Source organism: Rhagoletis zephyria, unplaced genomic scaffold, assembly GCF_001687245.7.
Source record: "Rhagoletis zephyria isolate East Lansing unplaced genomic scaffold, Rhagoletis_zephyria_1.1 Rzeph_scaffold_01483, whole genome shotgun sequence".
Taxonomy (NCBI): domain Eukaryota; kingdom Metazoa; phylum Arthropoda; class Insecta; order Diptera; family Tephritidae; genus Rhagoletis; species Rhagoletis zephyria.
Window position 1 is genome coordinate 40,759 of NW_016158567.1, and position 13,828 is coordinate 54,586.

General features: G+C 34.4%; 1 protein-coding gene across 1 annotated transcript in view; it reads left to right on the top strand.

Annotated features, from left to right (window-relative positions):
• Positions 1-9,932, top strand: part of LOC108364167 (uncharacterized protein DDB_G0287625) — a 47,556-nt gene extending 37,624 nt beyond the window's left edge. Inside the window, exon 9 of the mRNA XM_017617756.1 lies at positions 8,113-9,932. Coding sequence (XP_017473245.1) covers positions 8,113-9,542 — 1,430 coding nt within the window. The 3' untranslated portion in view covers positions 9,543-9,932. The remainder of the gene's footprint in view (positions 1-8,112) is intronic.
• Positions 9,933-13,828: the final 3,896 nt, after the last annotated feature.

The following is a 13,828-nucleotide window of genomic DNA, read 5'->3' on the forward strand; positions in this document are numbered from 1 at the left end:
CATGCAAAAAAAGTCGGTACTTTTTTCCTTTAAGAAACTACTTTTATACCTAAAAAACTCCATTTTTGGTGGTCTTTTCAAATCGGTCCAGCTCACGTAAATCGTAATATTTTTCCGCAATATTTGGGTGGATATAGTATATAATAGATTTGGTAATCCCGGCGGAAAAACCGCAACTTTTTTTGGTGATGCAGTCTAATGTGCATATGTACATATGTATATGGGTAGTAGTACTTGGCTAGATAATACATACTTTTAAGGTACTTATTTATGAACATGCACTTGCTTTTGATGTGAATTAATAATAGTTTAGTTCAAGTGAATGCTATAACACCTGTCGTCCACTTAGATAAATGTTATGATTATTTTTCAGTTAACGTTTTTGTGTACATAGTTACATATGCATATATGTATGTATAGGCTTGAAGTTAAAGCCTCTCAAGAATTTTAATTAGGTACTTTTAGAATAAGAACTCTCTGAAGTATTTTCGAAATGCCTAATATGCGGACAGAACCAGCTAATAGAAAGGCTAGAAATCAGTGTTGCCACAAAACAATTACCAAATTCCTCAAAACAAATGAAAAATCCTCAAAATCCAAACAAATTACTCAAAATTTTCTTATACAGATAGATATGAGTATTGTGTACTACATACTATTTACAGGTACTTAGTATAAAAATTAATTACATTCTCCAATTCAATTGGCACATTTGTTCTTGGGGAGTATCACCGTGCCTATTTGTATATAATATTGCTGCAACTATATCAGTGCTCAATCTGGTCCTCAAGTCAGTCCTACACTTTTTTTAAACTACTAAATGTACGTTCTACTGAAGCATTAGAAAAGGGCTATATTCGTAATGCAGATATAATTTTTTTTAATTGGGAAACTTATATGAACCTGAAAAATCTTTTAATTCAAAAACTTGTTTCCTATAACTTTCTGGATCTAATGAAGAATCAATATGAATATTTTATGATCGAACAAAGCGTGTTCTCTCCATTCGTTATCGAGTTTTTGCAAGTTCGAAATAAGTTGAAAATATAACGATGGAATGAAAAAAATATCGATAGCATTTTGAATATTTAGCAGCAAATGCAGATGTTCTTAAGAGCGAAAAACACCACACAAGCGGCTTGACAAACCAAGCGTATTATCCCTTTGCTTAAAGCTGTTTACGTTGTTTACATTGTGAACCGGAAGAAAACTAAAATTCTTTGCTTGAACGAGTCATGTTTGCATGGTGTATGGCGAAATGCGAAACGGTTTGAAGAATGTTTGACATCTCGCTTGTGTTTTGTATTTCGCTCTTTATAAAACTTCGGCAAGCTTTCTGTTCAAAAATTTGCAGAGCGATTTAACAACTGTGTTGTGTAAAATATGGTTGCATTTGTTATCTGCAAATATATTGAGAGCATATTCCTCAAAAAATACTCTAGCGCACCTGAAATTCCTCACGTTTTGAGGAATTACTCACAAAATGGACACACTGCTAGAAATACGTAGATGGCGTGTGCAATAAATCAGTTAAATTACTAAAATCACAATCGTTTGTTTACATGCCATTCAAATTATTTACCTCTGCGGCGCAAACAATGAAAAGACGGCGGATCAAATCATTGTGGTAGAAGTTTTCACAATGAAATTAGCAATTCATTGGACAAATACTCTCACTCTGGGAGGCGCTAAGTCAACCTACTGGGCCTAAGTAGGCCCGTGTAACACAAACAGTCGATAAACGTGGTAAAATTATATATAAATTTGTGTGCTATTTGTATGGAATTTATAATTTTATCACGTTTATTGTGTACAAAATAAAGGCATCCACGAAAATTTCAAAATTTTAAACCAATTTTCAGGGGCACTCCCAGGGTTTGAAAAACTTTTTGTTTTTTTTTTAAATCGAAAAACTTTGACCGGCTATAACTTTGCGGCTAAGTGGAAAATCGATCTATCTTGATAGCCAGTCCGAAAACGCCCTATGTCAAAAAAATTTTCAAGAACTTGGTTGAATAACGCCCCGTTTCAGAATTCAGATCAAAAACCCCCTTTCTCAGCCGCCGATTCTAATGCGTCCTATCTCAACATATTTTCAGCAAAAACGAAATATATGAATTTTTTTGTACTATCGCTATCACCTTATGTGAATTCGCTTTACCTTTAACTAAGTAGTTACATATAGAAAATACTTGTAATGATTCCGCTTTTGGGATTCTTTGTTTTTTTTGTTTGGTATACAAATGGCATATCGTCACCCTTATGCCAGAAGCATGAATGTGCAAATGTATCAGTTTTGAGTTATTAGGTTGACTTGATTAACCTTTGGATGTTCTATGTTATACTAAAACCCAGAATACCATGCATACACGGAAATCACATTTTTTACAATTTGAATTGCATAAATGTAGAGTTAAGTCTCGTACTTTCAAAGTTGATTTCCCAAAATTTTCACTTTTTCACATTCATGTTTCTGGCAATCACCTGGATATTCGTCGTTTATCCTTGCTGGTTGTAATGATCCAACTGCAGAAGCGTTGATATGGCGGCCACGTCCACAATTATGGAGATTTGGATGTTTAAACAAGTTGCACATCAAAGCTTATTTTTGTAATAATATATACTAAGCTTCAATTATATTATTATTATTCGTCTCTTTGAGAGCGAATGCTGCTAAATTCTCAGAACTTTTGCTGCTGGAGAATTTTGTATATCAACATGGTACAATCATTACAGGCATGATAAAAGCATAGTAAGGTAAAACCGTTCTCTCAATGCGTCGGCCATGATTTTTGTTTGAAGTTTGCCAACATTTTAAAATCGTATAAAATTGAGAGTAAAAAAAAGGAATTGTTCAAAGCTGTTGTTGTTTGAGATTAAAAATGAGAATGTGTGTGTGAGTTTGTGTGTAAAATTTGAAATTTAAGTTGCTGCTTGCAAACGTCAAGAATTTGAAAAATTCCTCTCAGCGATTCTACCTTCCTATTTTTTTTTTTATAATGATTACAGCCAAGGCGAATATATATAAGGTGGTATCGATTCAACAATTACTTGTATTTTGTTTTTGCTTTTAGCAAGCCATTGTCAAATTTCAGCTATTCTTCTCCGAATGAAAAAGGGCGACAGAAAATGCAAACATTCTCTCGTTTTCACTCGCTCACTAGCAAAATATGAAATTTTGACAATCAAACGCCTTGATTACAGGTATTGTCTTTCTAGAGAGTTTCGCTTCACATCGAAATTCGTGCTCCCTTATTTTCATTTTGACGCATTTCAATGTTTATTTTTTTACTTTTTTTGAAAACAAAAGAAAAAATGTTTGAAATAAAGTGAGTAATAAAAAATTTTAATTTGTTTACTAAGCAAATATTTATTTTTCGACTTCTGTAAATTAAATAAGTTCTCTGTTTTTTTTAATACATCTATATACATATCGTCACCTTAAATGCCAAATAACTTAACAACATCGTCACTGAAATGGAAAAAGTCGTGACTAAACTATTTTATTTATTTTTTTCATAAAACGATGTGGGGAATTGTAATTCAATGAAATCCATCATTGAATTTTGAATTTTTTTATAAGTTACCACTTTTTGCATTTCAGTGACGATGTTGTTTCGTTATTTTGCATATTAGGTGACAATATATGGTTTATGGTATATAGGAATATCCTTTTTCCCTTACAGTAAACTTTTAATGTGGGCAACACTGATGTTTTTCAAATAAGGCAGATCGGAATATGGGCTCTCTGGGAAGACAATACCTGTAATTATTGTACCATGGTTCACATTGATTTAACGTTATTGTGTTCGCTGCCGCTGTAATCTTAAATTTAAAATTTTGTGCGATTTCACGTTTAGTTTCGGGCACAAAAATGGGTCCTTCCCGTAGTTTTGGGCAGATTATTCACTTTTTTGAGAGCACTTCGTACTTACGCTCATTTGACCGGAATGTGAAAAAAAACAAGCCTTATATAGAGACGTATGTCAAAATTTCAATGTTGTTGGAAAGTGCAATCAAAGTTTTATCAATTCATATAGTATACATATGTAGTTGGTATATATAAAAAAAAGATCGAAAGACTCATATCTTTGCCATGTTTGGGGAGTTTATTGTTATCTGTTGGCTTAAACATTTTCTCCTTATCAATTTATATTTACCCATAAATTTATTTTCACATCTCAATTTGAAATGCATTTGAGAATCAGTCCTTTTCTCAAATCTTAAACGTTAGTTCTCAAATACCCATTGATAGCGTTCTCAAACTAAAAGGCACTTTTTAATATGTAATTTTTCTTTATTTTCAACTGAATTCTCAACTCTTTTCAAACGTGAGTGGAGCGAAACGAAATAAAATCCAGTTACTCTCATTGAAATATTTGCATTTTGTTCCCTATGATGCATGCACACTGTTTTTGTAGAAAGGAAATTTTTATTTATCCAGCTTAACAGTTCTATTTAAAATATACAAATTCTTCATGAACCAAAAATACAAGATCACGCGGGAAGAAGAGTAGTCCGTTATAATCGCATTTAGGATAAAAGTATGGCGATTTTGACATTAGCCGTTTGTTTCCATTTGTTCATTGTTTACAATTAGGTGGTGGCTTTTTATTGCGATTTTCTTCATTTTCGCTTGTGACAACGTATGTACACATAAGGTAAAGAATAATTTAACACAACGACATGATTTATAGAAGACGTTGCTTAATAAAATCGATTATTCATGCGCTCAACAATTACGCGGTTTTCTTCGTTCTCTTCGTTGTTTACTTCTTACACCAAAGATGGCTTCGAGATTTCAACTTTTTTCTTTCTTTCCTTCTCCCTTGATCTTGTGTCTTTCGTTCATGCAAATTCTTAAAAAAATGCACTTAGTGGAAATAAATTTCAACTTTTTTGTCCGATTTGGGAATTTGTTTTTAAATTGATTTCAAGATTATTTGGCGAAAGTAAAAAATAAAGAAGATATAAGAGGTTAAAATTAAATTTTTCGATATTAATATTTTATGAACCACATTTTATGAACGAGACATAAGGATGTCAAAATAAAGACAATTAATTTATCTTTTATTTGAAATATATGCTTGTTTATATATTTAAGCCAAAAATATTAAAAAAACGCAAAATTTCAAATTTTTTCATAAAAAATCCTTTTTTTTTTTAAAGGTACATAATTAATGTTAAAGAAGTTTATATCATTTAGAAAGTGCCCTGTCTTACCTTTTATATACATATTTTATTATGATTTGCTTTTGAGTTTTAAGAATTCAGTGGTAATAAAGCGGCAACACTGTTACCGATATACTTCGACTTCTATGCCATGTTGAAACATACTACTAGTGTTGCCAACTTCTGAGTTTCAAAAAGCACCAAAACTTGGGGAAAAAACCGTTTTACCGTACTAAAAGCACAATTTTTTTTTATACCAGAGGATACTTTTTTCATAACAGTTTGTATTTAACAAAAGTAAAAAAAAAAAATAAATAATATTTATAAGCAGGGAACGGATTTTTAGGAATAACGAAATAGGCTGCAAAAGGCAAAATAAAATAGCGAAAAAGGCAGGAAAAGGCACTAGGTATTGCAAAAAACTCAAAATAAAATAGCGAAAAAGACAGGAAAGGCACTAGGTATTGCAAAAAAGCAAAATAAGGCACTAAAAAAGGACAGAAAATACGAAGAACAATCAAAAAATACATTTATTTTAGAAATGTTTATATTACAAGTAAAAAGAGAAAAACTATGAACTAGTTTCATTATATAAAAAATTTGTACTTTGAATCTTTGACTATTTTATCCTTTCGAGTTTCTAACTCATAAAACTTTAATCTGTTTAGTTGTAGTAACATTGAACCACAAGATGCATTTTGAAGTTTTCTGACAGCATTTTCATTCGATTTTCGGGAAGAAAAGCCTTGAATGTACTAAATGTTCGCTCAACGTAAGTTGATACAAGTGGAGCCCAATTTAAATATGGAACGTTAGAAACGTTCATATTATCAGGAATATGGGCGTTTTCCTCGCCCTTTACAATTTTATCCACACCCCTTATTGTCTCCAAGCCTACGTTAGCTGAGAAAACGGCTTTGAATTTTCCCAACACAAATTTGGCAAGAGTCCATGCGCTTCTATAAGCCGCATAGGCATGTGTATATTTTTTAATCTTAAAAAAAAAAATTGTAAATGCTATAATTACTTATTTAAAGGTAGAAAAGACAAAAAAGGCAACATCAAATGTGTTTATATGGAATCAGGGAAAGCTAAATCGTGGACATTCTTAATCGAATATACTCTATCTCTTTAGCAGAAAAAAAGGCAATTTCCATAAAATCCGTTCCCTGTTTATAAGTATAAATCAATACACAAAACTTTTTCTCATGCTAACGAAGTAATACCGAAGTAGGTACTGCATATTAAAACTGGTATATTTAGAAAAAGAAAAATCTAATCGCAACAAACGAAAAAATGAATGTAGATTCTTTTAAATTCAGTGCTGCTACAGTTTTAAATATTTCAAATTATTTCATGTTTTAACTATCTATGAGAAATTTGAGTTCAGAAGAAGAGCACTAAAAAAGGCACTAGGCACTAAACAATTTTTTTTTTTTTGCGTTTTAATGATCAAAAAGCACTAAATCTAGTGCTTAAAGCACCAAGTTGGCAACTATGCATACTACGTTTATGCGGCAGAATTCATGAATTCCTCATTTAACTATATAATATTGATGCGCCTAAAAGATGTGGCGATTTCTATTCTCAAGTTACATACCTGATGACAGTACGAATGGCAATTAGGTTTTAGTTTTTTAAACTATAATTTTATTTGGTTCTAAATCCCGTTAAACTAATCACATGTTTCTTACCAGATACCAACAGGGTTGCTTGAGTAGCTGAAAGGAAATTTTACCCGAGTTGAGCGTTCTTTTGTCGCTCGTTTACAAAAAAAACGAGCTACTTTCAAATGATAAGTCCCCTTTCAGACACGTCAAGTCTTGCTTTCAAGTCTGCTCGTTCGTAGGCGAAGGAGGTGAGAAGAGTGGCGAAGAGTACAGATACCTCCGTACCGTCAATTCGTTTCAAGTTTTCTTGTCTCTTTTGATCTTTTCGTTGCTTCCCATTTAAAGAACCAAGGACTTGCATTTAATTAAAGTTGACGCGTGTGGAAGCAAATAGAAAACACAAAAGAGAATGCGAAAAAAACTGCTTTCAAGACTTGACGTGTCTGAAAGGGGACTAAGCAATGCTGAAAATCAAATTGGGAAATAAGATTTTCTCAAACGTTTGAAAACTTTTATTACAGTGTTTGTTGGGTAGTTGTAGGCAGTTTTTCATGATGAATTTTTTAAATGATGGAAGCTTTATAATAAGACTGTTCGCTATGCAAAAAAACTTGTACAAGTTGGTACCAATTGTTACCAAATCGTGTTCGTTTGGCCAAAAACCCAGTAAAACTTGCAAGGATAGAGCACAATTTTGACATTTCACTTGGAGGGGAAGTTGCATATTCGTGCCGGGAAAATGTTTGCCTGTGGCACACGGTTGCATTTTTCTCAACATTAATTTGAATTAACAAGTTCGTTAAATTTAAAAATGAACAATCAACTTGTTGCGATGTACTAATGAAAGAAGTATGTATGCAAGGCGAATTTATATAAGGTGGTGTTACTAGATCAGCTGATTTTGTGTATGTGTTTCGCCTCACGGCTTCTTATTTCAAATTGAAAAATTTTGTTTGAATTTCCACACACACTCTTACAGATTTTGACAGTTTATGCCGCCAAAGCAAAAACAAAATACATGTAAGTTTTTGTTATTGTACTCCTGCTATCACCTTATATAAATTCGCCTTGTATGTATGTAAATATTTGTTTATTCAATTAATTTCATTAATTCCAAACATTTGAAAGGTACTCGGCGGAAAACGCTATATTCGTAATCGGACTTATATAATTTTTGCGTCAAACGCTTCCTTCATTTCTGCTAGGGCTCCATACTTTACTAACATAAGAATAAATGAACCTTCATAATTTATCGTTTCAAGCAGATTTTAACCCTCTTATCACTTACCGTTGAATATATTTTGATTTCAATCTGATTGCTTCGTTTCAGATGACATCATTCGATTACGACAGCATCAACAGAACATTATCGACTCTGACGAATACGAGGATGATGATGAACCATCGTCTACTTCATCAGCGCGACATCGACGCGGTCAAATCGATGTCGAAGTCGAGGTGGATCCTACTGTACAACCGACAAAAAAGTTAAATGGTGTGCGACGCATTAACGACGCCGTCGTCACGGAGCGTGGCAATCGCAACGAGCCAAGTATAAATTCAGAACGTCTCATCAGCTTTAGGGTAGAACGTGTGACCAGTGAGCAGTCTCCAACTCACTCCAACTCTAGGTTTCAAATTGGCACCGAAAATGCGCAAATTTTATCCAGCGACTCATCTTCCACAACACCACTTACAAATAGTGTCGTGTCTGATGCAGCAGAAGCAACACAACTACCTCAAACAGAAGGCGCAGAGTCGATATTCAACGTTTGCACCGTTAGTGACAGCAGCGTCAATCACAACAGCAATAGTAATAATATTAACAGTAGTGGAAGCAGCATTAGTCACATTATCATCCCAAATCGGCGGCGCCGCGCACACTTGGCCCTTTCGGACAACTATTCGAGCCACTCGAATTCCAGACTTTCAAACAGCAGTTTCCCAGACGATGTTGTCGAATCGTCAGCCTCGTCTTTATGCTTTGTCAGTGATATAGTTCCTGATGCCAACGAAAACGTTGTGAGTGGCTCTAACGGCGAAACTTGTGGCAATGATAATAGGCACACCACAAACATCTATTCGACGCCTTTGAAACGCCGAAGAATTTCAATTTTGCGGGCCCACGATGCCGAGGTGGGCTCTGATCGCGACGTCGATACCAAATGGAATCAACAGAACAATAACAATGAGGCTCATAATGACCATGACTATCCGATTAGCAGTAACAGAATTATCAGTGATGCCAATAGCAACAACAACTTTCATCGCGATGCGCTTGAAAGAAATGGTATATCTGAAAATGGCGAAGCATCAGAGATAGCTGAATCCTCACAAAAGGCACACCACAATAGCATTAGCAATGGCAACAATAGCGATAACAATGCTAGTCACCACAATTACGAACTGAACTTTGAGCAAAATATACTTGGAATGCATGATCAGAATGACACTTTGTTGCTGCGTACACCAGACAGCGGCATCAGTATAGGTGCCACCGTGACACCTAGCCAAGTGAGCACGATCTGTCCCAGCTCTAGTGATTCCACAACTAGTCTGTGGCATCGCAGTAGTGGCATCTCCGGCAGTGAAGGGCGCCCAACACCGAACAACAATAGTGGAACCGGTGCCAATCATCGTTTGTTACCACTTAATAATGAAAATGCGAATACACCAATGGGACTGTTCCAGCAGAAAGTGGCACGTGTGCGGCGCAATTATCGGAAAAAATTTACTGAAGACTCTGATGAGAGTGATTAAATGCAACTGAGATAAAAACTATTGAGGTAAATTATTAATAAAATGGAATCGGAGAGATTAAACGAAAATTAAAAAAAGCTCCAATAAATTCTTAGGCTAAGAGTAGCCTTTTTGTTTCATTGGCGGTTCGCAAGCAGCGTCCACTTTTTCCAGGTACGCACAGGTCGTGCGAGTTTAAGTAAGGCTAATTACTCCATACTTTGGCTGTAGATACTTCAGCAACTGATGAATATTTACTTACACATAATACATATTACATAAGAACAATTCAAAATTTATGACATTTTCTGTGAATACCTAAAAATATACAAGCCTAAATAATACATACATACATACATCCATTGAACATTAATGAAAGCGTAATTATATCAATAAAATAAAATTGAAAACTTTGTTTCGTCAAAAGTTAATTTTGGTTTTTATTCTATAATGAGGCTACGTCGTAATTGTGAAAAGGTGCTGATTCCATTTTATGGAAATGTACAGGACATGATGACAGTATTCAGCATAAAGAATTGGCCCCTGGGCATTTATTCTTTAATGGCTGCGGTTCTCTATACATTCCAGATAATGCCATTTCTCAAATCGAACTTAACCACATCACTAATTATTGCTGTCCACACTGCGGTTTGAGGTTTATAAAACATTACGAATGTTTAGAACAGAACGGATTATTAAAACTTGATTCAGGACTAAATCGCTTCAAAAATCGGAGCGAAAACAAATTTTCCGTACCAGATATGCATTTTTTATTTTCGCTTTTGACATTAATTGTATGACTTAAATATTTTCCATTCATGTAAAAATAAGTACGCGAGGCAATTTGTAGATAATCGGGCAGGTTCTGGAATTCAGCGTTCTGGGAGCGTGGAGCCCATTGGGATGACATAGCCAGGCCAGCAGAGTCGCTGTATTTTAATTCGCTGCACTATGTCTATATCGCTGTAAAGCTCATACAGCTCATTGTTCCATCGTCAGCGGAACTCGTCATGGCCAACGCGTAAAGGTCCGTGAATCTTCCGCAAAATCTTTCTCTCGAATACTCCCTTTTCTACTTATATAAATTTCGTTCTACATATATTTTTCAACAACTTAGGTAAAGTTCTGCATCCGCCAATCTCTACGTCCATATATCAAAAAATAACGTAAAAAAATGTATTAACTCATTTTTATGAACAAGTTACTTTTTATCAATGATACTTTGCTTAACTTTCAATTTTTTATTGAAACCGGGGGTGAACACACAAAAAATGGGCCTAAAAGGAACAGAACAGAGTGAAAAAACGGAACAGCTTTGAAGTCAAGCAGAGTAGAGGACTAGATTTCAAATTTTTTCTAAAACCGGAGTAAATCTAATCTAATTGTAGTCAAACACTGGTAGGGAACGATTTTTTTTTTTTCAATTTTAACGCTGATGACCCACAGATGGCGGGAAAACACAGGGTTGCATCAGACTTTCGACGTGGTTTCGAGTTGGTTAGCTTTTAACCATCTCAGTGAAATGGTTAAGTGCTGTCATTTTTATATGGCGAAACTACGCTAAATCAAGTGGGTTATCGGGATAACCAACTCAGTAGCCATAACCACGTGGTTAAGCTACGGGGGGACATGGTGGAATAAGTAAACAAAAAAGTTTAGTCCAAAAAATGCTGCCAATATTAAATAAAAAATTTAAATGCTATTATCACTTTTTTTTAAGGTAGAAAAGGCAAAAAAGGCAAATATATAAAAAAGACAATATCAAATGTATATATATGGAATCGGGGAAAGCGAATATTTTCTATCCCTTTAGCAGAAAAACGGCAATTTCCATAAAATCCGTTCCCTGCATACGATTGACCTGTTTAAGTTTTCAGGCATATTGCGGAGGGCTTTTTTTGGTCGCTTTTAGCTTTCCTTTTCAATGTTTAAAAATCGTGGGTAAAGTGGTTTGCACATATTTCACTATATCCCTGGCTCTTACATAGTCTCTAATATTTTTTTGCTTTGTACTTTGTCATTATACGCTGAGATTTTGCAGAGAAATCAAGCAATTTATAATTCTTATTACGGTCTCATTGCGCTTCTACACTGTGCGCCGGCATAAAAAAGGGATGTGTGTTTTTAACTAGACCCACCTACCCACATGCATTTCGACCCGCTGAATCCGATTCAGAGATCCATTTGATTCGTACACCCTCAAAATTTCGAGTAAATAGCGAAAAAATGGCAAACAATTCGCCATTTCTTTATAGAGTAGAATAAACATGTTCAGAGAAATTGTTATACCCGAGCGCACTTGTGTATAACGGTTGCTTGTAACAGACAAAACGAATCGAGATAGATATAGACAAATGTATACATAAATGATCAGAATGAAAATAGAAATCGATTAAGCGATGACTGTCTATCCGCCCGTCCGTACGCCCGTCTGTGCAGACGATAACTCGAGTAAAAATTGAGATATCTTAACCAAATGGCTGAAAATTTTTTAAAATCGAACAATAACCACGCCCACATCCCATATAACGGTAATTTAGAGAAATATAATTTCGATAAATCAGTAAATATTAAAGCTAATTTATTCAAAATAGCTGTTTGCAACAATTCTTTACCAAGAAATACGGTTATCATAAAATTTTGAAAAATGGGCGTGGCGCCGCCCACTTATGATCACATATATATGTCTCGGTGGAAAACGAAAATTTTCCTGCCCTAGGACTCGAACTCGGATTTATCGAATGGCAGGAAAGTGCTCTGCTCACTCAGCCATTGCCACTGTTACAGCAACGTATCGAAATTTAAATTTATTGGAAACAAACAAAAAATTGCAAAAATCATTCGTTAAAAAGTTAAGTAATGGTTTTTCTTCACTTAACTTTAATGTTCATTAAATGCCGTTAACGAGTCATTAACTGGCTCTGAGCGGGAATTTAATATAAAGGTCGCTGAAATACAAAATGTCGTAACTAAAAATCCAAATTCCCCTTTTTGATTGATTAACATGCATTTCATCAAATTATAGACCCCCGCATCGTTTTATACAATAAAAATGTTAAGTTAGTTACGGCTTTTTTGCATTTCAGCGATGATGTGAGATAGGGCCTTTCTATACATATGTATGTATTAAACATATGTGTACATATGTATGNTTTGATTGATTAACATGCATTTCATCAAATTATAGACCCCCGCATCGTTTATTTCAGCGATGATGTGAGATAGGGCCTTTCTATACATATGTATGTATTAAACATATGTGTACATATGTATGTATGTATGTTGTGAGTCAACAAAGGATATCATTCCTATTCTGCCTTCAATAATGCAATTCGCCAACTTTGAGATAAAAATCTGTTTAATACTGAGTCAACATTAACATCCAGATTGCGATGAATATTGAGAAGCTGGCCCATTGATCTCAAATAAGTATTTAGGCGGCGCAAAGTTGAAAACGTAACAGGCAAACAGCTTTTCATAAAGCTAGTAAGCATTGGTAATGTTCAATCAAACGTAAAACAATTTCTTTTTCTTGTCCGCGCATTTAATTTAATCACCACGACGACCAGAAGGCAAGTGAGCTTGTTTTTTGTCAAGCATAACGCGAGACGGTCAAATAAAGTCGGCAAATTCAAATATCAAAATTTTTTGATTTTCATCAAGCATGGGTGTAGTGTACGTTAAGCCGACTTAAAGCGTTGATAAACATATTTGATCGTCTCGGTGCCACTTTACAGCAGTAACTCAAGTACTTCAATAGCAATCTATTTAAAGCATTCAAAACTTAAATAAAAAATTAATTTTTAGCACAAACACGTTTAATGTGCAAATATAGGAGCTTACATAAAACGTATGTTTCATATTAGTTGTAAAATTAAATCAATGACCATTCGTACCGATTTTGGCGGGACAGTACCGATTTTGGGAAAATTGTCCCGCTGAATATTTTTTAAAAGACTTAAGACTCCCCTGTACTCTGGCCTAAAAACAATTGTTCGTACAAACGTGGCAGCACTTTCGTTATCATAAAGGACATAGAATAAATATAAGTGAGCAGTAAATAAAGCCAGCATCCTTGTTAATAATTAATAATATATACAAAATTTAATGAAATTATAAAAAACAATACTAAAACCCTCAAAAAAATTGTGGATATGAAAAATTTAAGCTGTAGATAGAGTGGCGAAAATATAAATAGGGAAGAGACCTTTTAGCGCTCTTTGGCTATTCCCCTTTCGATTATTTAATGTTTATTCCTTTTTATGAAAATGTGGCTCGTTATCTAACAAAGGACATGTAAGTATCGG